At 45.5% G+C, this 24,500-nt stretch overlaps 1 protein-coding gene across 1 annotated transcript in view; it reads right to left on the bottom strand.

Moving 5' to 3' along the window:
* Nucleotides 1–23,805, bottom strand: part of TMIGD1 (transmembrane and immunoglobulin domain containing 1) — a 48,681-nt gene extending 24,876 nt beyond the window's left edge. Inside the window, exons 1-3 of the mRNA XM_069615246.1 lie at nt 23,699–23,805; nt 11,704–11,794; nt 7,060–7,338 (exon numbers count right to left, since the gene is read on the bottom strand). Of these exons, the coding sequence (XP_069471347.1) occupies nt 7,060–7,338; nt 11,704–11,782 (358 nt within the window). The 5' untranslated portion in view covers nt 11,783–11,794; nt 23,699–23,805. The remainder of the gene's footprint in view (nt 1–7,059; nt 7,339–11,703; nt 11,795–23,698) is intronic.
* Between the last annotated feature and the right edge of the window lie 695 nt (nt 23,806–24,500).

Raw genomic sequence — 24,500 nt, 5'->3', positions numbered from 1 at the left:
AGCACTAAATGTAGATTGAACATAAGGATTCTGCAACATATTAGGGCTATAAAAAACAGAGACCATTCATATCCTATAGCCAAACATTTTTGGGAAACACATGAAGGAAAACTATGTGACTTCTCATTTTTTGGACTCAAACAAATCAACATTGGTCCGAGAGGAGGAAATAGAGAAAAATTGCTAAAACAGCATGAGACTCAGTGTATTATAGACTTCGAGAGCAAGATCCCCTTGGGACATAATATCGACGAAGAACTTTACACCTTTTTGGGAGAATGATGACAGGTTGTGCCCATGTGAGGACTTTAAAGTCAGTCAGTTATGGTTGATACTCATATACCTCATCTATTTTATATTGAAGATCTTCATAGTCAAACAAATCAAGTGGGGTTACATATAAATAATATGATTTCTTGTGCAATCATTTTATCTGATTTATGAAATTAAGTGTGTGATTTTGAACTTTCGGTGTTGACATAAGAGTTTGATGTGAATGAACATGAGATTATGTGAAACCCCTTAAGATATGACTATTTTCAACCATTATTTCCAACTGGGTAGAATGCAATACTGTAAGATTTTAATATCTTCCTTCAATCGGTATTTGCAGGAAGGTTTTTAAAAGGTTCCTGGTCTATGGTGAATATTGCCGTATCTGCATAGATTTGGCTACATATGTTAGGCAGAATAATCAAATGATATATGCATTACTATGGAGTTTAATTCATTTCACAATTGTTTGAAAGTGGTTTTGGTAAATTGTAAAAATAGGGGGCTAGAACATGATAGGTTCTTAAAGGTACTTTGTTTCGGCATTTTGCGAGATATATCAAGCAAATTATCATTGACCTTGAGTGGACCACTTGGGCACACATTGTATGGACACAGATGGCAAAGCTGTCGTATTGATTCCAATATAACCATATTCACTTTAGGATGGGGGACCAAACTAGCATGAATAATGGACAAAATGTGATCTATTTTGTATCTATTACTGTATGGCAGTTTGTAATTAATGCTTCAGCAGAATGGCACTAGCCCACAACTGTATTATGCATCTAGAATATTGCTAACATTGCCATCTGTACTCAGTAAAATTAGGAGGTATGCCCCTGACTTGTTATCACCGGAAGGGAATCTTTGGCATTATGCACTTCATACTTACCGGCATAAGGTACGGTCCGATTAGAATTATTAGCAAGGATTGAACTATTCATGATATTAGGGGCACTTGGCACAGAACACTGGCATCCTCCTAACAGAGTACTAAGAGGGTAATGTTTGCTACGATTATATCTAGAACATCATATCAGGTATTATACCTTGCATATTGACTTTTTATTCAATCGACTTGATGATAGTCCGTGCCAAAAAATGGTAAAGATCTGTCTATTGAATCAAGCTAAAAAACTGTGGTAATACATGGCAAAAACATTATTAATGTTGCCATCAGTGTTCCTTACTCCAAAATGTAGTAGTAATGCATTGAAAATGATTAAATGTCACAGTCCTCTTTCTATGACTATGAATGTACAAAATCACAGAGCTTAAATACGTGACTAGACCAGGGGGAAACCATGTGATCAAGCTACAGGAAGTAGCGAAACGCGTCGTCCCGTGGATGGCCTCCCGCGAATAGTTGCCAGGCTTGGGTTGCAAACCCATGATTTTAAAATAATTTTTCTAAATGAATACATTTTTCTAAATAAAGAATTCTTTTTAAACACAGAGCAGTTGGTTTGCACCACTCTTTTCAAGGAAACCCCACAATGGAATTCGTTGACTCCAACCCTGTGAAGTGCGGCTCAAAATTCCTACAAAATGTCTTTTTTGGCAGAACAAAGTTCGATATATATATGGTAGCGATAGCCACCCTACAATTAAGGTGAAACCTTTCATCCATAGGAAAAGCGAATATTCTATGGTTATAACTTTAGATCCGTAGCATGGATCAGCACTCTATTGGACATTCCTATATTAGGGCCCAGGCCCACCAGGAATGGAATTTTTCATGCAAATCTGTGTTAAGGTTCATTTTTCCATTCATTTTCCCATAGGAAAATGTCAAATTGTTGCTTGCACGCAAAGCCCAGACCACTGGATGGATTTCCGCCAATAAGAAACAAGTCAGGCACGAGGAACTCAAATAAAGTCCTTTCCTGTTTTGGTGCAAATCTGCGCAGCGTTTTTATTTTTATTCGCCACAGACCAGAGTACCCCTTTAGCCAAAAAGTTAGTTATATCTCCATGATGCATTACTGTTACCAAGCTTTTTCAGTTCTGAAAGGTGACCATTGTGCGATTCGAGAGTCAAATTCAAATTGACATTGAATATTGCCCTAGAATGATATAAAGGGTGTTGAATAGGATGTTTTGAGGGTGAGGAGCATGTGGGCAGGGTGAGGGTGATTGGTGAAGGTTTGGAGTTTGGGGATAGTGTCCTTTTCCCTTCAAGCGTTTTGCCGAGACCGAGAAGCAGCACGAACAGGAGAAATAAAGAGTAAATAATTGTAAACTATAATACATTGCGATGTGTTAATCAGTGTGGTTTCTAGTTAGGGAAAGATGAGTATTTCAAGTAAATTTAGAAATTTAAAAAGAATACACATTTCTTTTTTAAAAATGCTTTTCGAAATTAAATTTAAATGTGTAGGTGGGTTGTACTGAGGTGATTTAAACTCTTGCATTTGTACATTGAGATCGATAATCGTTTTATTTAAATTTGTTTTGTGAATACAAAGTACGCTGCAGAGACGCGTTTATGGCCCAGCCGCGGTTACATGTGTTTTGTTTTGATTGGGTGAGGTTTTCACGTGATGTGAAAGAATGTTTCTAGATTCAGTGTTCTCTTCTGAGCAGTTCGCAAAGTCAGGATTTGTATAATAGTTGATTTTGGGATTGTATAACGTTTGATTTGATTTGTTTGAAGGGAGGATGTGAGGGATATAAAGGAGGTAGATAAGTGCTGGCAGTTTTGGGAAAGAGGCTGTGGGAATGAAGACACATCTGCACTATTTTGCAGGATTTCTTGATTTGTTAGATGTAACTAACGAATCAAGAAATCAAGCAATGTAAAAAAGGTGATTCTCGATCCAGAGCTCTCTACAGAGCTGTTCTCAAAGTCAGGATTTGCACAGAGATTTGAAAAGTTGCTTTTAGGACAGTTTAATGTTTGATTTATTTGAAGTGTGGATGTGACGAGTATCAAGGAGGTAGGGCCTCATTACAAGTGAGGCGGTAAGGGGTTAACAGAGCCGGTAAAGGTGCCGGCGCCGTTAACCTCGTACTGCCTCATTACAAGGTCCCCTCGCGGGACCCGCTCTGGAGTCTGGTCAAACCAGACGTCCTTTGCGGGTCCTGCGAGGGGACCAGCATGCTAACAATGGGCATGCCATTAACGGGCCCGTTGTTAGCATGCTCCCCATTCCCATTGAGCCCGATGGGGATGGTCTGGGTCCGGGTTCCCTGAATGGGGAAATACCAGACCCTCCAAAGTCGGAATGGCCTGGTATTTTCCCATTCAGGGACCACAGACCCGAGTTTGGAGGCAGCTATGCCCTTATTAAGGGCACGGCTATCTCAAAACTCGTAATGAGGTCCGTAGTGTTGTTAGTTTTGGTAAAGAGGCAGTGGGCACGGTGAGAAATGTGCACTGTTTTGTATGTTTTCTCAGTTTGACTAATGAAAAGTATACAACAAAGGCATCGGTAGGGGAGGCCTCAGGGTGCTATAGCCCAGGGACATTTAGTTGTAGCCCCGGATAGAATCTTATTGGCTACATCCAAAAGGTTAGCCGCTAGTCCCAAAAAAGCAGCCTAATCCACCTCAACATGACCTGCAGAAGCGTCACTGCAACGGTGGTCGGTCAAATTATCGAGAAACAAAATCTCTTTTTTTATTATATATTTATTTTGGGGTCCGGGATTAAAATAAAATGGTAAAAAAAAAAAAAGTAAATAAAAGGGGGTTTCGGGGGATCCCCCCATTTCGAATAAAAAACGTCATTAAAAAAAAAAGCGACTTTTTTTTCGCGATTTATATTTTCTGTATTATGGCCATAAACCCACTGCAACTGCCGGGCACTGAGCTGAGAAAGCCGTGACAGACTGCGCCCAGTGCAGGACCCTGGCCGTGGACACAAGATGCTCGGCGGTGTGGATGGCAGACACCCCCATCCTCTGGGGTGCTGACACCCTCGCGGCCTGTGGGCATGGCCAGGGCGGGGCTGCTTTGTGCCTTGCTCTTTGTGTCTTCTCAGCCGCTGACAGCTGGGATGCCTGACCTCCAGCTCATGTGGGCCCCGCCACTCGCTGGAGTAATTTTCATTTTGGGCTGTGTTGCCGGGAGGCCTGATCTCTGGATAGCCCTTTCCCCCATCAGACATAGGGGCTAGGCAGAGCTCGGGGGGCCATCTGTGTTTCTCCTTCCCAGGGGTGTACTCAGATGAGAGCGATGTGGCCCCCGGGCCGGCCCGGGGCAGTATCGACCGAAGATTGTTGCGGCGCCTCTACCATTGCAGCCTCCTCATCATCCCAGTTAAATGGAGGTTTCCATTTAAAGTGACAGGCTGTTTCCTGTTGCCAATAACGTATGGTAGGCATTTCTTCATACCAGTCTCTGTATTGCATATTCCTTGGTGGGTCTGATATTCCCAGATATTCCTGAGTCAGCTCATCGCCAGTATTGTAAAATAAGTTTCTGGAGGCAGCATGGTAAATCCTTATGTCCTTTATTAGGTTGCAGAAAGAATCAGCTATAATCAGGATATCAATTAATAAGGATCAAGGAGCAGAGATCTTCATGGGAGACCACTGGTCCCACCACCCAGGCTACATCGTCACCAGGGCTCAAGTCGGCGGTACACGTGGGGGGACTGAGTGCACCCACTTTTCCAGAGGGTTGACTCAGTCCCCCCCAGCTGGACTCAGTCCCCCCCCAGCTAAAATGAGAAACATTGAATGTCCTCTTTGAAATTATGAATTAAAGCCGACCTCAGGGATCGAACGCAGTTGTCAGGTTTGCAGGGAGGAGACTTCACCACTGCACTATATAACCTGAGGAAAAATAATGAGAAACTAAAGGTGAAATGTCCCATTTCGGTACTGCAAGTCCCAGGGAAGGCATTTGTATTGGTTCTTGGAGTTTAAAACATGTACACCTTTTAACTTTTTGAAAAACACTGTTAGAAGAAAATATCCTCTCTTGGTTTTTTTGTGTGTGTTGATTTTAGGAAAGGCAAATGCCATTCGTCCTGTGCAATTTGGGTGGTTATGCAAAGCCAATTGAATGAAATGTGCATATTTCACCTTGATATGCTAATTTCTGGTGACATCACATCCCATGGCGTTTGTTGATGAGTCCCCCCACTTAACTTTTTATGGCATGACCCCTGATCATCACCAACTGCCTGAGTGGAACCCTGGACAAATACAAACATTCAACACACTCACATGACATTCCCTGCTGAGATCACAGCAGCATTCAAGTATACATCCATGCAGGGAGAGAGACAGGTCACAAGATACAAGGTACCAGTGGCCTCTGCCCTTTGGGAGGGTGTTGCAGATAGGGCTCAACTCCTTAGCCTCACAGGGGGGCTCCCCCTAAGGAAGAAGGGACGAATTCCCTTGATTCGTCACAGGTGTCATGCAAATGCTGCTGTTCTGCCTGGGGTGCATGGACCACAAGTTCTTGCCCTTTCCAGGCCCTAGCGGAACCAAACAGGAATTGTTCTTGACTTTTTCTGTCCTGTGCCTATTGCGGCCAAGCGAGAGACGTCCTGGGATCTAATAGTTAAGACGTCTGCCGACAGCACACACATTTTGTCTCACAGGATGTCCTTCTTTGTTAGAAACGGTTATGCTCAGATTATAACCAATTATCCGTTTCTTCTGTAACTAGCAAGGCAATGTCTAGTTTTGCATGCAGGCCATTGGTTGGTTGCTTCGCTGAAACCATTTATGTGTTACAGTATGTACAAACACTAGTAATTAGCAAGCAGAAAAAGATAGCAAACATAGTTGCAGGCCCTGGTCCTCTTATACTTTATAAGGCCTCTTAGAACCAAAGCACCTCTAACAGAGCTTGTCCACATACCCCCTCATCTCCTCCGTACAGGCAATGTGCCCACTTTGTGATGACGACTTCCTGCAGAACACAGACGTGATGACAGTGTACATCTCCAAATGCAAGGCTGGGCCTCACCTTGGGGAATGCATCCATCGCTGCTGCCTTCATTCCACATTTAACCTTTAAAAGCGACAGCATCGCCCTTTAAGATATCTGTGTTTTTTCTCTGGTAGCACTGCTGACACCAAAGGCTGGGGTGGCTCACCTAACTCACGCCTAACAACACAGCTCTCACCCAGAGGGTTAGAGAGACAGACACATAGCGCCTCACGATAAATGCGGCTGTAACGCTCTTATCGCTGCATTACCGCTCCACCCAATCCCGGGTTTGGAGAAAACTCTGAGGCTCTGAGCTGGAGGTGGATGCGCCGACTTTCTGCCAATTCTCAGCTCAATTACCGCCGTGGTAATTGCACCGAAAATGTCTCATTGAGTCCAATGGACTCAGAAAAAATGGGGGCTTACCCTGCACCGCAGTTTGTGATCCGGCAGGAACAAGATGCAGTAACGCTAATTCCATTGGGCGGTATCCCAGTGGATTTACCACCGTGATACTGCCCAACTCGTAATGACCCCCATAGAGTACATTGGAGAGAGAGAGTACGTACAGAGAGAGAGAGAGAAAGGTGGAAATCGGGAGAGAGCGCTAGATCTGGGTATTTGAAGCTGGGCTAGCTAGTATGTACAAGTATACAAAGATGATTTAACTCTGGGTTTCTTAAAGAAATGCTGTTTGGACAAAAACTCTACACACATGTATTGCAAATACCCATATGACGAGGCCTTAGTCCGTTACCAGTGAGAATAACCCCATACTGCATCCACCCACTTAGTATCATAGTCTTGGACCTGGGTATGCCCTGCACTAAAATGACAAAACCCTGACTGTGCGCCCATGTAATGGACAATCCCATAAACGCTACTCACACTGAACGTCCAGGACCACAGTGACCTTGGCGGTGGAGTTGCTCTTCAGCATGCAGGTGAAGGGGACCTCGTTGTCGCTTGAGCTGATATTGACGACGCACACCTCGCTGTGGTTGATCTTGTTATAGGCGTTCAGGTCTAAGAGGCCATCCTCGCGGTACCAGATGAGCTCCTCGTCCGCAGTGTTGCCCTCAGCAGAGCAGCGAAGGGAGAAGTCCATGCCAGTTCCCATAGATAACGCAGAATTCATGGTGTGGCCATTTATAGACACTCCAGCTCCTGGGAAGGGGATTTAGCAGAACAACGTGGATATACTATACATTGTAACAGGCTAACATCCAATCAGAATGCACTGCACTGTCACATGCACATATGTCACTGATATCAGTAGGCAATGCTGAGTACCATCTCTTAGAAACTATTTGTAGGGTTTTGGGGACATCTCAACCCATACCCACAGGGAAATGAACTTGATTGGGTGGCAGACCTCTTGGTGGGGCACACCACTACTCTTGGGTCATCCATGCCAGGGTTTACTGGGTGATATTTACTGCTGTAACTTGCTCTTCAATAACTGAGCTTTGGGAAGTAAGAAGAAGACATGGTTGAGCTTGTGGAATGCACACGGAAAGGTTTGATGTGGATATGACCCAGGATATATTGCATTCACTGTAGTAGGAGTGAGAATGCTCAGGAAAGTCCATAGTGATCATATATAGGAATGAGTCAGAGCCCAAAGAAACTACTGGTAAGGAGTGGAATTGGGACAGCAGGCCTCCAATGGGTTCTGCATGATTTGATCAGCCATATTTACCTCGACCACCTTTTGTTCGACTCCTGTTGGTGGTAGACATGATTTTAATTGGGAGGGGAGGGCCCCCCCCATAGCCATCTTCTCCTCCCTATCTCCTCCCACCCAATAAATATGCATACTGGATGAATCTAACAATATCGCCACTGAGTCTCTGGAGGAAAGCTTCTCTTATGTGGCCTTTGAAAGGCAGAAGCTACCTGACTCTGACCCTTGGGGTGGATATCTGTGGAAGGACCACATGTGGGAAGACCAAGTACAGAGAGGTGTGAAAACTATAGAGCAAAATAACCTGGCAACTTTAATTCCACATGACACCCATACACCTGTAGAACATACTTGTATGGCTTATTGTGACAGAGATGAAGAAATCCCTGGTTTTTCCAGCCAAATGCCTTGTCCCCCCACCCCCCATTTAGGTACTGAGACGAGGAAGAGTGATGGAGCAATGAAGATGCCTGGAAGCGGTAAGCCAACACTGTATTCTAGTCTTTGGAAACTTTTGACTGATGCCGGGAAGTTAGTCCGAGGCCAAGGCAACCGGTGTGAATGCTGACAAAGATGCCAGAAAACAGGAGATTGTGAGTCACAACGCGGAGGCCCAAACAGACGGTGTGGGGAGGAACCGACCTGAAAGCAGCCTGCCTCCTGGTGACCGGGTTCAACATAAGCTGCAGGAGTTAGAGAAACCAGAGCAAAGACGTACCGGCTGACCGGACGTGCTCCTAGTCGGTGATCCGAACGAGAAGCCAAAGAGGAGACGCAAGGATCGCCAGAGATGCCCGGTAAGCCCAGGTTGATGGAATGGGTTACCGGGGCACCGAACAGCTAATGCTGTGTCACGCTGGGCATGTGAGAAAAAACCATTGAAAATAGTAATGGAACTGATATAAATGAGAACATTTTTAAAGACGGGTCTGTGATACTGTATTCTAAAGAAGGGATTTTTTGTATACGTGTGAGATGGAAGCCCAAAACTGTAAAAGAGAAACTGTTATACATATGGACAGAGTTGAAAAGGGGTCAGAGACCCAACCCTTGGAAAGAGGAGACAAAGTAAATACAAACTCTATTGGAAAGATGTCAGGGACCCGACTGTGAAAAGCTATTGCGGTGTGGATGAAAGAAAGAGTGAATAAAGAAGGAGAAAGTCAATGGCAGGCTAGTGCATCAAGCAAACAGGGAGTCTGAGACTCATTACCAAGAGTGGGAAGTAAAGCAATATCCTGGCAGGAGGGTAAACCAGGAGTGAGAAGCGAAGTCTTATCCTGGCAGGAGAGTAAACCAGGAGTGAGAAGCGAAGTGATACCTTGGCAGGAGAGTAGAACGGGAGATGAGAAGCGCAGTGATATCCTGGCAGGAAAGTAAACCAGGAGTAAGGGATGAAGTGATATCCTGGCAAGGGAGTAAACCAGGAGTAAGAGTTGAAGTGACATAATGGCAGGAGAGTAAACCAGAAGTGAGACGGGATGCAATGTCATGGCAAGGAAGTACAGCAGGAGTGAGAAGGTAAGTTGAGTGATATCCTGACAAGGGTGTACACAAGGAGTGAGGAGGCAAATAAATCTGAAGTTTTAAAGCAAAAAAGGGGAGACTCATACCCCTTTAAAGAACCAAAGAGAAAGTAACAAATAACCTGGCAGGAAAGCACACCAGATGTCGAAAGCGACGAGATTGTATGAAATTAAATAAACAATAGAAGTGTGTGCTTAAGAGAAAGGTAAGGAAGGAATCATACCTCTGGTGCTGAGTGGAATGGTGTTAAAGTGTTGATTATTGAAAGTGAACTCAGTAAAGGAAAATGAGTATTTTCCCTGAACATGTGGGATTAAAAAAAAGAAGACCTTCAAGAGAGAAGATGTTCCCCCTTGAATTGTGAAGTGAAATACTGTGAGAAGAGCGATACACATGGGAGGAACCAACCCCTCACCCCTCTTCACCATTTGTGTGGAACATTACTGACCTTCATCCACAGGTGCTGGGTAAACCTTTATTTACCAGAGAAAACATAGGGGAATAGAGGATCCCCTTCTCTGTCAAAACTTCTATGTCCTTTTTAAGTTTTGCTCCTTAAACCTTTTATGTTGAGAAACTTTAAAGCAGGTTACGGGTATATAACTTACCAGAGCCTCCCTGTACGCATTATGTTGAGATTAGAATCTAAGGAGCAGATTAGGATTTTTGAACATAGGATGGAGGACACTCTTTTTTTAACATCCTGACACAGACGGTCCTTCGTTTTGTTGAGGTAGGGAAACCCCTTTTAGGATTAGGTATAGATAGGATTTTCCCCAACCCTTATTACTTTATGAAAATAAAAGTCTATAGCAACCAACAAACATGCCACTGTGTCAGAGTTTTACTCTTGATCCTTTACAATACACATATACCTATATATGTATGTTGGTTGTACGACCACCAGGAGTCGAACTAAAGGTAGTTAAGGAAAGTGTGATCAATGAAATCACAGATTATGTGCCAATGAGTGAGGCAGGGGTGAAGCCTTTCTCAACTGTGGTCCTATTGCTTTGCAAACACGGCAATTCAGCTGGCTGGTTGTGCAGCTCAGGATAAATGTAGCTAATGGCTCACAGAAGAATGGGATACAGGTTGGGGAGCTCAATCGATGGTCAATGTAGTGATGAGGATGGGACACTGCGTTTCGTTTCACCGGTGTGGGGCACACTCATTGGTGTAGAGTGCCACTGTGCTCTTTGGAACCATTGTGGAGGGGACTGATGCGTCCGGTGTATGGCACAGTCATTGGTATAGAGGGACACTGCATTGGTTAGAAACAGTGTGAATGCTGAGAGTATGGGGCTAATGCTTCGGTGTGACGCACAGTCCTTGGCATAGAGTGTTACTGTGCTCTTTAGAAACATTGCTAATGGAGAGAGTATGGAACTGATGCTTCCGGTGTGTGGCACAGTCATTGGCATAGAGCGACACTGTGTTTTTTTAACGGCTGTGTGGTGAGTGTCTATGACTACCCTTCCGGTCTGTGCGTTAGTGAATGGAAATGGGGTGCAATGTTGGATATTGGTAGAGGGGTACACACCCAAAGTGCTCCCTGAAGTTTCATTATATTAGCATGTATGTGGGTGTGGGTGAATCCGTGACGGGTGCATGTGGGTGTGATATTTGTGTTGCAATGTTGGATGGTATATGGTGTATTATGGAAAGGAAGGGAGATGTGTTGTAGTGTGCCTGCATTATATGTGTGGTAGCCTAGAAAGGAAGGGAGATGTTTTGTATAGTACTTTGGATGGATGTGTGGGCTAGTGATGTAAGCAGGAGTGTTGTGGTATGGGTGGGAGAATATTGCTGTATGAGTGGGAGAATGTTCTGTGTTAAGGTTCCACGCTCAGGCAGTTGGAAAGGCCGTTCCTGGGTGATGGGAGCCAGTGGCTCTTACTGAGACATTTTAATGTAACTTAGTGTAACTTAAATAAAGCATCTGTTGGCAACTTACCTGAAGAGCATGTGGATCCTGCTCTACTTCACATATGTTGCTTTATTGGTTGGTGGAAATGTCTGACAACAGACCAGGGATTGTAAGAAAATTGCGAGACGAATGGAGGGGGGGCATATAATTATAAGGAGGGGTTTCAGAAACTAAAATGGTGGCAATGAAAGATAGAACATGGTGGGTCAAGAGGAAACAATCAAGGAAAGGTCGAAGGAGATGGTGAGAGCTGAGATGCTTAGGTGATACTGAGGGTTTCTAGGGCGTGTCTGACTCTGGGATGCTGGGTTGCAGATTCAGTCCTGAGCGATTTATCCTTTATGAATACCAGCAGCCTCACCAATACTGTGGTGTCTCTCCTTCTTACCTGATGCTGTGTGTGCTGAGAGCAGAAAAGCCAGGATATAACAAATCCAAAATGCAGCGCGTAGCAAGTGGGCGGCCATGTTGGATGGGATCTGTCAGAACAAGAAGGACACAGAGGGGTTAACGTTTCTCCAGAGTCTGTCCTTTATCCCTGGCTGTGCACCTGGTTATCGTGGGGACCCCTGATTTGACTTTGTACAAGTTACAAGATACGGTACGCATCAATTGGGTCTTCAGACCGTGACAGCAACACAATAACACAATATCTAAACATGAAATAACCAGGAATGCTTCTTGTTACACAGTCACCTGCATATTGTTCTCATGGCAATTGCTTATCTGAAGACCACACCTAAAAACATGGAGATCCAACAAATGAAGTTTAAATGTTATATTTTGCCAGGTGCTGGTTGATGTTAGGTTTCTTATCTTTTCTTTAGAGCAGGGACATGCAACCGGTGGCTTTCCAGATGTTTCGGCCTGTCCCTGCAATGATTCATCACCATTGACTGTGCTGGTTAGGGCTGACACATCTGGCGAGCCAAAGGTTGCAGCACACTGCTTTAGAGCAAGGTGCATGAGTGGACTGGCAGGATTAACATATATTTTCAAACATGTTAGATTTACATACAGCAGGGGTCGGCAACCTGCAGCTCTCTGGATGTTTTGAACTTTGATTCACATGATCCCTCACCATTGACTATACTGGCTTGGGCGGATGGGTGTTGTAGGCCAAAACATCTGGAGAGCCAAAGCTTGCAGACCCCTAAAATAAAGTGATCATCCATCTTAATTTCAATAAGCGTGAATCATAAAATTCAAGAATGACTTTTATTGTCCATCAATCCAAGAGTTTCTTTTCATTTCCATAGTAAAATGAAAAAATCTTCAACACGTTTTTCACTGTATAGCACAGCTTCATCAGGAGGTGATACAAAAATAGTCTTAAGAAGACCACTGCTGTTGTTGTTGCGTGGTCCAGTTGTGTTGCCATAGTTTTGATCAATAGCTTGTTGGAGAAATCTCTTGTGATGGACGTCACCAGGGTATTCAGCCACAGGTCCTACTTTTAAAGGCGAATGACCTAAACAGCTGTTGGCATTCCTGTTTTACTCTATGTACAAGGGGGAAGAGGGTAAGGGGGAGTATTGTGGGGGAGACACAGGCAAGGGCAGCCTCAGCATTAAAAAATAAATATGTTAACATAGAGCCATCCTCAAGCTGATCTCAAACTGGTCCCACAACCTCAGGAAATAAGGGTGGTTGACGAAAAGAGACCTCTGTAACCCCTGGTTTTGCTTTCTCCCATTGTGGGTCGCGTACTTGGCTGCGGCGTCTATCCTAGTATTTCCTAGCAGCTTACAGAATGGGTTCCTAACACTTTTATTCAATGTGTTTCCCTAAACTTAAATCCTGGAAAAGTTCCCCTTACAGCCAAGCCCCATGTAGTGGCCGCAGGCTAATTGCAGTCTACAACAAACCCCTCAAATAAATTCACAGAAGGGAAATAACCATTTGCATATCAGTCTTTATCCTCACCAAGGTGCAGTCCAGTACCAAAATGCTATGGCAATTCTCTTCTGAACAAGAGTACCAACAGCAACCCCAGAGACGTGTTTCAGCCTTTGTTGGGCCTCATCAGTGAGGTGGAGCTGTGCCTCTCTGAGCACTGCGAGCAAGGGGTCCACGTCTAGATGACTCTAGGAAACTGTGGGGTCCAAGCGCTTGCACCCCTTAGTGGTGAGCAGCTGCTAATTTGGTGTTTTAAACGATTTTTTATCTCCTAAAATCTCTACAGACAGTACAGAATATGGGATTACAAAAGCAACTGTTGGTAAACAACTGTGTCGGAGGCGGCCTCGTTGCTTTTCACATTCACAGAGGTGCGGCTTGACACGGCTGAACGGCAGTACGTGCGTAGGCACGCCGTGGGGTCCTTTCCTCGACCCTTTCTTCGATCTCGGTGCTGTCGGCTGGGGCGGCTCGTGGGCCAGTACCGGAGTATCAGCGCGAAAGGGAGACCGAGAAGGATCTGTTTGGTTCTTGCCGACGCTGGGTGAGAGAACCAGGTCCTTGGAGTGGGGCACAGCGTTTTTGAAGCGGTGATGTCCTGGAGAGTGGCTCAGTGAACAGAGCCCTGGTGGAGGGACCGTCTGTGTTTTGGTGCTTCCATCTAGCACTCTGGCAAGTAAGGAGTTGGAAAGTGGGAGGATGAGATATATATTCTAAGAGGGACTAAAGGGCCTGCAATCGGCCGCCCGGGCTTTACTGCTTGGGGTGACTTGAGCGGCAGCAGGTGCGGAAATAGCTGGTTTCCCCCTCTATCTCTTATGCGCATCTCCTTCCAAACTTTCCTCACTGGCCTTCCCCTCCCCTTTCCCCTCTCTTTCCTGCCGTGCCCTGTTTTTCCCCCTCCCCCCTGCTGACCTACACCGACCGGCCCTTTAGTCCCTCTTCAGACCATGGCAGCAACACAATAACACAATATCTAAACATGAAATAACCAGGATTTAAACTTTCATATGACAGGGCGGGAGAGCAAAATGTTGAATCCTAAATTGAAAGAAAAGGGAACTTTGGTCCACAATAAAAAAGTCCTCGAGGGTGGTGATGGGAATACCTGTTTGAATCTTGGGATATAGTAATGCTTAACGGCAGAACTATTAGTGACCATCCTGGGCAACATACATGGTCAAATGGTACTTTTCGTAGTACGCTGGATTATGTATTTGTATGCCCGACGCTCCAAGAGCAGATTGAAGACATGACAGTAATTCCCAATGAATGGAGCGACCATGCAGTTTTAAAATGTGTGATGGGTATTCCCAGAAAACAGTTGCAATCCAGTAATGTAAGTATGGTAAAAACCAATAGAAGGGTAACAGGATCTCTTGGTCAGACAAAAATATATCACTTGCTGTTGAAGATCTGGGAGCAGTAGAATCCAACGAGTTGCTTAATTTTAATGTGATGTCTATCAACTCTATAGAGGATTGGATCTATACTTTCGTAGGTAAACATGCAGTAGCACCTATGGGGTTGATGTTGAGCCCTGTTGGAAAATAATTATCATTTGATAAAACAATCAGAGACATGAAATGTAACCACAGAGCCGAGTTATGAAAGGCCAAGAAAATGATGGCCCATGGAGAAGCATACTTCCGAACAATCAGGGAGATTAAAAATAGGTACAGGGCGGCCATTAAGGCAAAAAAAGGGTGGACAAGGTACTCTCCTGGCAAAGATTAGTTAAGACCGTATGTGAAGGAAAGACCCGTAATATCTGGTCCCTCCTGAGTGAGGCACGTGGTGTGCAGAGGGGGGCCTTGGTCAACCCCATTGAAGCTAGAGTGTGGGTATAATTCTTAGAAAACAGAAACACAGAGGACAAGGATGTAACAATGTTGGGCAGTCCCCCATTAGAGGCCCCATTCTCCATATCACATGAGCTCATCCTGAATAAAATTAAAGCGACAAAATCCTCACGAGCACCGGGACCCAACGGACTGGCCAATATTGTCTTGAAATCACACCCTGAATTCTGGGCGAGTTTGTTGGTCATATTATTTGAGAAAGTTTTAAAATCAGGTAAAATACCCTGCTTTTGGCAGACGGCAATATAAATTCCCATTTTCAAAAGGAGTAACAGGCTCGATCCAAGCAACTATAGGTTGCTTTCAATGCTAGACGTTACAGGAAAGATATTTGCCTAATTTCTGCTCAAAGAGCTACAAACAGGGGCTGAGGGCTCAGGGGTATTGTCTAAATTTCAAAGTGGGTTTAGACAGGGTTATTCTACCTTGCACAATATCATGGTAATGGATATTCTACGAACCATAGCATTAAGAGGAGGGGCGGCCCCCCTTTACGCACTGTATATAGATTTCTCTGCGGCATTTGAATCCATACCCAGAAGCCGTTTGTGGAAAAAATTACAACTAATGAGATGTCCGGAAGGTCTAATATATTACCTATAACTTTTACACCTAAATAACTCAGTCAAATTGAAGCTAGATCAGGAAGGTCACACTACTGACAATGTTGCCCAAAATAGGGGAGTTAAACAAGGCTGCGTAACAGCACCTCTAATATATAATCTTTATGTTTATGACATCCCCGATGCAATAACTGGTGCCAGTAACTGCCCTCCTAAAATCGGTAAAGCCAGTTGTCCAGTATTAGCGTATGCGGACGACTTGGTGATATTTGATTATACTATCAGTGGGATGCGCAGATCGGCGGTGGCATTGTGGGAGCATGCAGAGGAGAACGGTCTTAGTATAAATCTAGGAAAAACAAAGATCATGAGATACACTAAAAAGAAGGTATCACGCGTACAACTTACAGCAGGTTTAGCGAACATCCACTATGTCCCTCAATACCGCTACTTGGGCATATATTTTGAAGTCTCTGGAGATTATGTGGCCTGTAAACATCACACTGCATTAGAGCAGCACAATTGACTGACTTATTTTATAGATTTACTGTTAAACAGGGCAGTTTCACTCTGTGGGGTACTCGCCAACTCTATGTCCAAGCTTTTGCCCCAGCTGTAATCTACGGATTAGAAGCCCTCCTTGAGTTGGATCTAAAGTGGCTACAGGTGTTATATGGTAAATTCTGGCGTCATATTCTGGGTTTGCCTCCTTGTGTCCCTATGGCCATCATCAGATTAGAACTTGGCCTGACTTCCTTAAAGGCATTAGTACTGAAGAAGCGGGCTTCGTTATATCTTAGAATGACCCGTGACGCAAGTAATGGATTACTAACAGCGGTCCATCAGGAAATGGAAAAGGAGCATTCGGTATGCTCTACTATTGATCAGATGACTAATTTGTTCCGTGAAATAGGTTGGCAACCTAGAGACGGCTGCTACTCAGAGGAAGTAAACAGAGAGCTGAGCAAATGTATAGACCTCTGGGACTGGTTAGAGAATTTTGAACATCTTAAAAGCCTGAGAAGTTATCAATTTGTGCAATACAGATTGTTTGAGTTCAGGAAACCTCAGAGATATCTGAATATTTGTCCATCAGCCAGATTCAGACGGTTTATCCTATTGCTCAGATTGGAGCAACTACCCACAATCATGATCACAGAGAGAAAAGACAAGATTGTTGTCGAGCGGCGAATATGTCGACTATGTAAAATTCAAGATCAGCTGGAGACGGCAAATAATTTGTTGACCGAATGCTCTGAGATGGCTAGTACTTTTTCCCCCCCACCTAGGCAGCTATGTTCATGAAATTATGCATATTGGGGACGCCTTGTTCTGGCACCATTGTCTGAATTCTAACAGCATACGTTTGCTGATAGCATTATATACCATCTGGTTGGGAGTTGAAGTCAGATTGGGTATAACTCTTTAGGTGATTATTTTAACTTTGTATAGACAGCTATTAAGTTGATTGTATGAAATGTATGTATACAGATTTTATATGTTAGTTTTGTTCTTTTTTGCTTTTCTTATTTTGTATGATATGAATTCTTTTTTCTTTTTGTATTTAAATTTGTATTTGGATTATGTATTAACTTTATATGTTATCTTAAAATGTGTGTAAAGTTTATACTTTAAACTATAACACAATAAATATTATTATTATTATTAAAAGCAACCCTTTGGCGTCACCAGTCGACAACAACACTCAACCACATTTCCTTCCTATATAAAGCTATTACATCTATATCTCCAAAACACCCCTGATGCCGATTGATCTAACCTTAGTACTTCTCAGCTCGGTAGAGGAAGATGGATGCTTTCTTATGACAAGCCAGACCATTTACCCTGGCACAAGGGGCTACCACACGCCCAGACTGTGTTCTCAAAGTCTAATTTTACATTGTTTTTGATTGTTTTGCTGTCAGCTCCACTGTACTTGCTTTTTAGTTTGCGCTATTATGTGGTGCTGTTGCACCACCTCTAAGCAGAAACTATTGCATTGGAGTACAGATGGGAGAGAGATGGACCACGGTTTGTGGGTGGTGTTTGTTTGGCTTGTTACCCACACATTCACCACCTCCGGCCATGCTAATCACAACAGGCATTTCCATCGAATGACTGCCCCTCCCCGCTACCAAAAATCACCCTCCTGAGATTTCTTTGAGCTAACTCTATTATGTAGTAACATCAAACTTTGCACTGTGTTGTTTCTAAGCACTCCTCTGAGAGTTAATGGCTTAACAGCAGTAATAAACAAGCTTCTCGTATACTCAAAATGTCTTAAGCAATGGTGTCTTCAACCATTACATTTACAAGCAACATGTGTTTCGTCACATCTTTTCATTGCACTGAAGAGCCGTTAAAACACGCATTGGCAAAGTCAACAATTTAGTCTTGTTGACAGGTATTAGGCATTTGCTAGGGTGCAAAGCGAGAGAGAAAGAAATTAAGAGCATATCTCGGATAGCCGGAGAGATCTTCATTGGCTCCGATTACCGCTCGGCTAGAAATCGAGGCTGCTGCACGAACCCATTGAGCGCTATTGGGCACCGCTCCAATCTATATTAGGGACCTGGTCTCTCTTTATGAGCCACTGAGGAAACTACGCTCAACCACCTTGGCGTTGGTAAAAACTCCCAAATTCTCTCTCGCCAATTGCTTGGGAAGAGCTTTCCCTATCAGGGGTGCTAAGATCTGGAATGCCCTGCCCCTGGAGTTTAGGCTGATAAAGGAACATGATATCTTTCGTCGGAAATTGAACACTGCTCTATTCATCTAAAATCTTTAAAGTTCTACCTTGAACTAATGCTGTTTCCGTGACGCGCTGGCTCTTCCTGCGCTTTTGTCTTGTGCCTTTATGTTTGTCCACTATGTTTTTGTTTGTGCGCCCTAATGCCTGCGGGCTTCGGCGCACTATAAATCAATCAATAAATAAATAAATAAGAGAGCAGGTACTTACATTTGTCAGCTGTTGCCATCGTATGGCCATCTGGTAACATTACGGTAGTTACTGGTAAATTGCGCATCGCATGACAAACAAAAGCCAAAATTGTTGCTTTTGCCAATGTTTGTTAATTGTTTTTTAGGGACTGGAGTAACCAATTCTGAAACCCTGAGGTTAAAACACAAATGCGGTCAGCAAAAGAAAAGGGGGGGGGGGTTAAAAAGGAAGGGGGAAGGAAGGCAGAGAGTGGGGGAGAGTGAAATAAGAGGAATGGCAAAAAGGCAGAGATTGGTATGGAGTCAGGGAAACCAGAGCGGGAGACACACACTTAGGGAGAAGAGAAAGAGCGGAGAAGGGAACATGAGGAGAGAGAACAGTGACAAGCAGTGAAGGAGCATAGAATGGCAGACAGAGGTGGAGGGGGAGGGGAGGAAGCGTGGGATGTGCTGGCAAAGAGTGAGAGAGAGAGAATAGGGGAAGGGGCAAAGAGAAGCGGGAGGGAGAAGTGAGGTGTGTGTATGCGAGAGAGAAGGGAAAAAGGGAGATAGACACACAAGAGGGATGAGGACTGAAAGTCAAGGGGTGAGAGATGAGAAAGGGAGAAGAACACAGACAAGAGGAAAGGTAACAAGCGAAGAAAGATGGACTGAGAGAAGATGGTCACACACTGGGAGAGAAGAGGTGGTGAGAGAAATAGGAAGAGCGAGCAAAGACGAGAGGAAGGGGACGAGGTAGAGAGATTATAAAGAAGGAGAGGCAAAATATGCTCTGGGCCGAGACCAGGCTTGGAGGGATAAAGAAAAGAGGTGTGCGTGTGTTTAATTTGTGTAAAGGCAACGTTAAAAAGAAGGGCGGGGAGACACACAAAGGACATTAACATGGGGTGATACGTCGAACAGACTGAGGCACAAAGTCAGGGTGCAAATCGAAAGAGGCACGTGCAAAGAGATTAGGGGAGCAGTGGGGATATGCAGGGGAGGCATTTGGAGTGTTCATGCCGCATCATCATAAGCAGGGCATATACTCTCATATTTGAGAAAAGGGCTGCAGGAGGTGTGTCCATTCTTAAATGAGCAAGTTGCATTGAACATAAGCAAAGGAGGCGACCCTACTTGTGCAGGATGCTCATGGACGTGTACCGGTCAGAAACACACAAAGGGCTCGGTAAACATACCACTGTCACATCAAGAATCGGGGAAGTGTATACCCTAGAATGGCTGGTCCTCAGGTGTTGCCAACTAAAACCACCCTTGGTGAATGAAGGAAAGGGTACAGAAAAACGCAGCTTGCCTCCAGGAAGGGGAACCTGGCCCAGTGGCGCCCCCAGACATTTTTCATAAGGGGGACCTGATGAGGTCACTGGAAATCTTGGGGTGGCACACCAAAACAAACAGGCGTGCCGGTGGGGTGGGGCAGTGTTTTCATTAGGGTGGCAGTGGCCCCCCTTGGTCACCCCTTGGGGGCGCCTCTGACCTGGCCCTGGAATAAACTGTGGTGCGTGATCTATCTAAAGCATGGAAACAATAGGGAATAGAAGGGTTTTGGGTGTCTAGAGATATGACTCCCTATTAGGAGTCTGACTGTTAGGGGTCTGACAGTTGATGACAGGAGCTGCTCCTCCAGCTCAGAGACCCACAGTCTCCATTAGTCTGGTGCCTAAAACTTGGTGAGAGGAGATGTGCTTTTGACCCAGGGCAGAGCTGCTAGTTAGGAGGAGGTTGCTTAGTCAGATGATCTCATATAGTGGAGTCTGATGGTTAATCAGGGTTAACCAGAGGACAAGGTCTCCGAGAGCGGAGTTGGATGGTTAACCAGAGGGCTTGGATTCCGATATTGGAGTCTGATGGTTAACCAGAGGACTGGGTCTCCTAAAGTGGAGTTTGATGGTTAGTCTGAGGACTAGGTCTCCGAGAGTGGAGTAGCGTCTAATCTTAGTCAGAGCACTAGGTCTCCTTGGGTGGAGTCTGATTGTTAGATAACTAGATGTCCTAGAATGGAGTCTGATTGTTAGTGAAAGGACTCAATCCCCTACATTGGAGTCTGATGCTTGGTCAGAGGATTGGATATCCTACAGCGGAGTCTGAGAAGATACTCTTTCATCTCAGAGATAGACCCTCGAGTAAGGAATCTGTAGGGAGGGGAGGGGAGAGGAGCTTCTCGTTTAGCCAAGGGGTACAGTTGCTTACTGTGTGCAAGGGTGGCTTCTGAAAGGAGCTGCTCTTTTACCTCAGTGGTAGAGCTCCAGGCGAGGTGTCTATGAGCTGGTGATGGGGCACGGCTTTGGGGCATTGGTGGAGGGCCCTAGTAAGGAGTCTGAGCGCTAGTGGTCAATGTTGATCATCTTCCTGCTTTTTGGTAAAGTTCTTTAGTCATTGAATTTATTTTATTTATTGGACATTTGTATGGCGCCTATTCACAAGTGTTTCCAGGCACCACAAGACAAGTTGGGGGGGCCGGGGAGAGGGGGGCATAGGAAAAAAGGTACAACAACAAAAAAATGGTTATATTGGCCTTGTGGCAATCCTACAGTGCAAGTGCAAGTCAAGGTGGTAAGTGCGGGGGTGGGGAGGAGGGAGGAGTGCCCGGGGGAGGGGAGTGTGCAAATGCTGGAGGGCCAAAACGGCAAGTGCCAGGGAAAGGAGAGGGAGAAGGGAGGATAAGTGCAGTGAAAAAGGTGGACCAGGTTAGGGCTTGTGCCCAAAGGGTGCCCGAGGGCAAGTGCTTGCAGGGATGCTGGGGGGACTGGTAGGTGGGTGGTATGGCCCCTGTATGACTCTGAAGGGAACAGGCGGCAGTCGCAGCGGCACAGGGAAAGATGGCACGTGAGGGGTAGAGGGAAGGAAGAGGGGAAAAGGAAAGCCTTGAGAAGTTTCCAGAACTTAAGAAGATCCGGCCCCAGTCTGAGGGGGCGAGGGGGCGTTCCAGAGGGAGGAACCAGCCAAGGAAAGGGATCTACCTCCCACTCTCTGCTTGGAAAAACGTTTGACCTGCTGAGAGTTGGAGCCAGAGGACCCGAAGCACTCTGGCGGGAAAGTATTTAAGGAGTGAAACCGGGATGTAGAGAGGTCCCAGACAGCTTTCGGAATGATGCAAAGGGTCTTGAATGTAACCTTTTGGTCACTGGGAGCCAGTAGAGGGATTTTAGGGCTGGAAAGATGCGGTCCCTGGGTTTGAGGCCAAGGATAAGTCTCGCAGCCCTATTCTAGATTAGTTGAAGGGGGCAAAGGGAAGAAAGAGATAGATTCAGGAAGAGGCAAGTAGTAGTCCAGCCTAGAGAGAAGCAGGGCTCTGGAGACGTTGAGCTTCTGGGGGAAGGTGAGGAAAGGTAGAATGCTCCTGAGGAGGTGGAGCGGAACGTTGGACTTCTTGGCAAGGTCCATGATGTTGGGAGAGAAGGAGAGAGAGAGGAGTCAATGATGATCCCAAGTTTTTTTGCCTCACAGGTGGGTGAGGGGAGGGGGCCCAAGGAGGAAAGTGAGTGGAGTTGGACTCACTGTAGGTTTTAGTGTTGAATCTGGGAGTGAGGGTGCGGGGGGCATACTAAAGGGCCCACTGGAGAGGAATCCCCAGCTCCGTGGTGCAGTTCTTAGCATGGTGTTGCCAGGGGTGCTAGCGGATGACTGCTGCTACCAACCCCCTACATTGCCCTATAACCTGGCCCACTGGCCTTCTCTGGCCTGATAGGCAGTGCTTAATTTGTGGGAGAGCGGGGGGCTCAGCCCTGGCACTTATTTTTGATCCCAGATTAATTCTGTTGTGGTGTTGTGCCAACTTTATTATTTTAGCTGCCAGTCAATCCGACTAATATAGCAATCAATACCAGTGTGCACTGGCCAGAGTCTTTTGCATCCTCAGTTGTCTCCTTGTTATTCAAGAGCCAGGTGACCGAGGTAGGCAGGGCAGGGCTATTTATCCATTTTCATAAGTAACCATGAGTTGGAAGGTGACAATGCTGGGCACAGATGCTGGCCATGCCTGCACACTGCTCCACTCAGCATGCATGGCATTGCAGCAAATGCTCTACTGTAACACCCAGTGGGGTGGTTTGACAACAACCATCCCTGAAAAGGCCAATATCAAAGAGGGAATGCCTGCCATGAGTGCCAACCTATACAAGAAGGCCCTGCTGCAGTGTTTGACAGGCACGCTCATCAGTTCAGTAAGGATTCTGCGTGCATTTGCCCATCAATTTCCCAAAGAAGAAAATATATTTTTTCTTCAGTGAATAGTTTGTCAACATGTTCCGCTTGCCACCAATAGGATCAGAGCAAAATGTTAACGGTGATGGTTCTAAAGAAACACTTAAACATTGGTTTTGTTTTTCAAAACATAACTATTATGTTATGCCGATCGACATCTGTAAATCGCATAGTGCATCCATCACCCTCAATGAACCGGTGTGAGCTGCAACTTTAACCACAAAACATGTTAACACCGTAGGGAGCAGCCGTGGGTGGCGTCAACAGTCAGCGGGGAGCTGCCCGCCTCGATGTGTCACAGGCGGACTAGAAAATATTTGGGCTCTGGCACTTATTTTCTTACAAATTAAGCACTGGTGATAGGGCCCTTTGCCCAGTGGCCATTTTAAACTATTGGGGGAGGCATTTCCTTCTTAAGCAAAAAGCGCCCAGATGCCCCCGTGTTAGGTGCGCTATACAAATGTCAAAATAAAATAAATAAATAGGAGTGATCTGTAGTGGTGGATTTGACTGACTGGGTTTGTCCACCTAAAAAGTGCCCAGTAAATATCTGAAGGTCATTGTTAATACCTGCAGGGCATTGTAAATATCCGCAGGCCATTGTTGACCTTTTGAAAATATTCCGGGTTCACTATTTGAAGAGTGGGTTCACCGAACACTATTCAAGACATAAAAAGAAAACAGCTGCCGCCCTAATGCCTCACACACTGTAACTACGACTTCTTCTAAACCAGCTTTCTGACTCAAATGTGCTGTGAATTCATAACAATGGCAGATTGGCGCTATAAATATGTCTGCGACTCAAAAAAGATTGTTTACAAAGCTCTGAAACGCCTCCCCTCATCAGGCAGATCCCAAATGATTAGACAGACCCCAAACGAAGGCACCCCTAGCCCCGTCCCCTGGCATCACTTACCGGGCGTCTGCTCCCTCTGCTGCTGCACAACTCAATCACGCCTCAGCAAACCTTACACTCTCCCGAGGCCTTGCCTTTTATTGGCGGGGGATCGTTAAGTGAGGACGATCATACTCACGCTCAAGGCCACGGGGTTTTTATGGCTATTTGAGTAAACAGGTGGAGTCACTCCGCATTCCTGCGGCAGCTGAACGGCAGCGGGAGCAGGGCCTTCCCTCTCCTGGGCAGGAGTGGGCCCTACGTGGACACCCTATGACACATTCTCGGACTGTCCCCACTTCACCCGGCGCACCCTGAAAGACGTGGGCAGTACTTCATGTGGCCTTTTTGCTTTTAAACATTGACATCAAACAGAGCCTCCTTCCTAGGGGGCGTGGCCTGGCAGGGGGTCAGTGCTGCAATTAAGAGGCAACACTTACCTCACCTGAATGCTGCCTGTTACACCACGCCCCCATCAGAGCACAGGCTCCATTTTGCAAAAGAGCCAGAGCCAGGGCCTAACAGGCAGCAGTCATGTAAAGTAATTGTTTCCTCTTTTAATCGCGGTTCTGAACCCCTGCCAGGCATCTTTTCCACTAGAGAGGCAGGGATCATTCATCACTCTCTCACCTGGGGTGCAAGGGTGATGTCACCTGCATCTCTAATGAAAGGGGCGTCTGGCAGGCAGGGCCATCTTAAGCACTTTTGGGGCCCTGGGCACGGACATCTTTCGGGCCCCTCTCCACCAAACCAAAGGAATTAAGTGATCAAGAATATTTCCCCCGCCCCCTGCCATGATCACGACCCATAGGTAGACATGCTG

The sequence above is a fragment of the Ambystoma mexicanum genome, chromosome 9 (assembly GCF_040938575.1).
Source record: "Ambystoma mexicanum isolate Mex_15411 chromosome 9, UKY_AmexF1_1, whole genome shotgun sequence".
Lineage (NCBI taxonomy): Eukaryota > Metazoa > Chordata > Amphibia > Caudata > Ambystomatidae > Ambystoma > Ambystoma mexicanum.
Note: the sequence above shows the minus strand (reverse complement) of the source record. Positions and strands in the feature narration are given on the sequence as shown.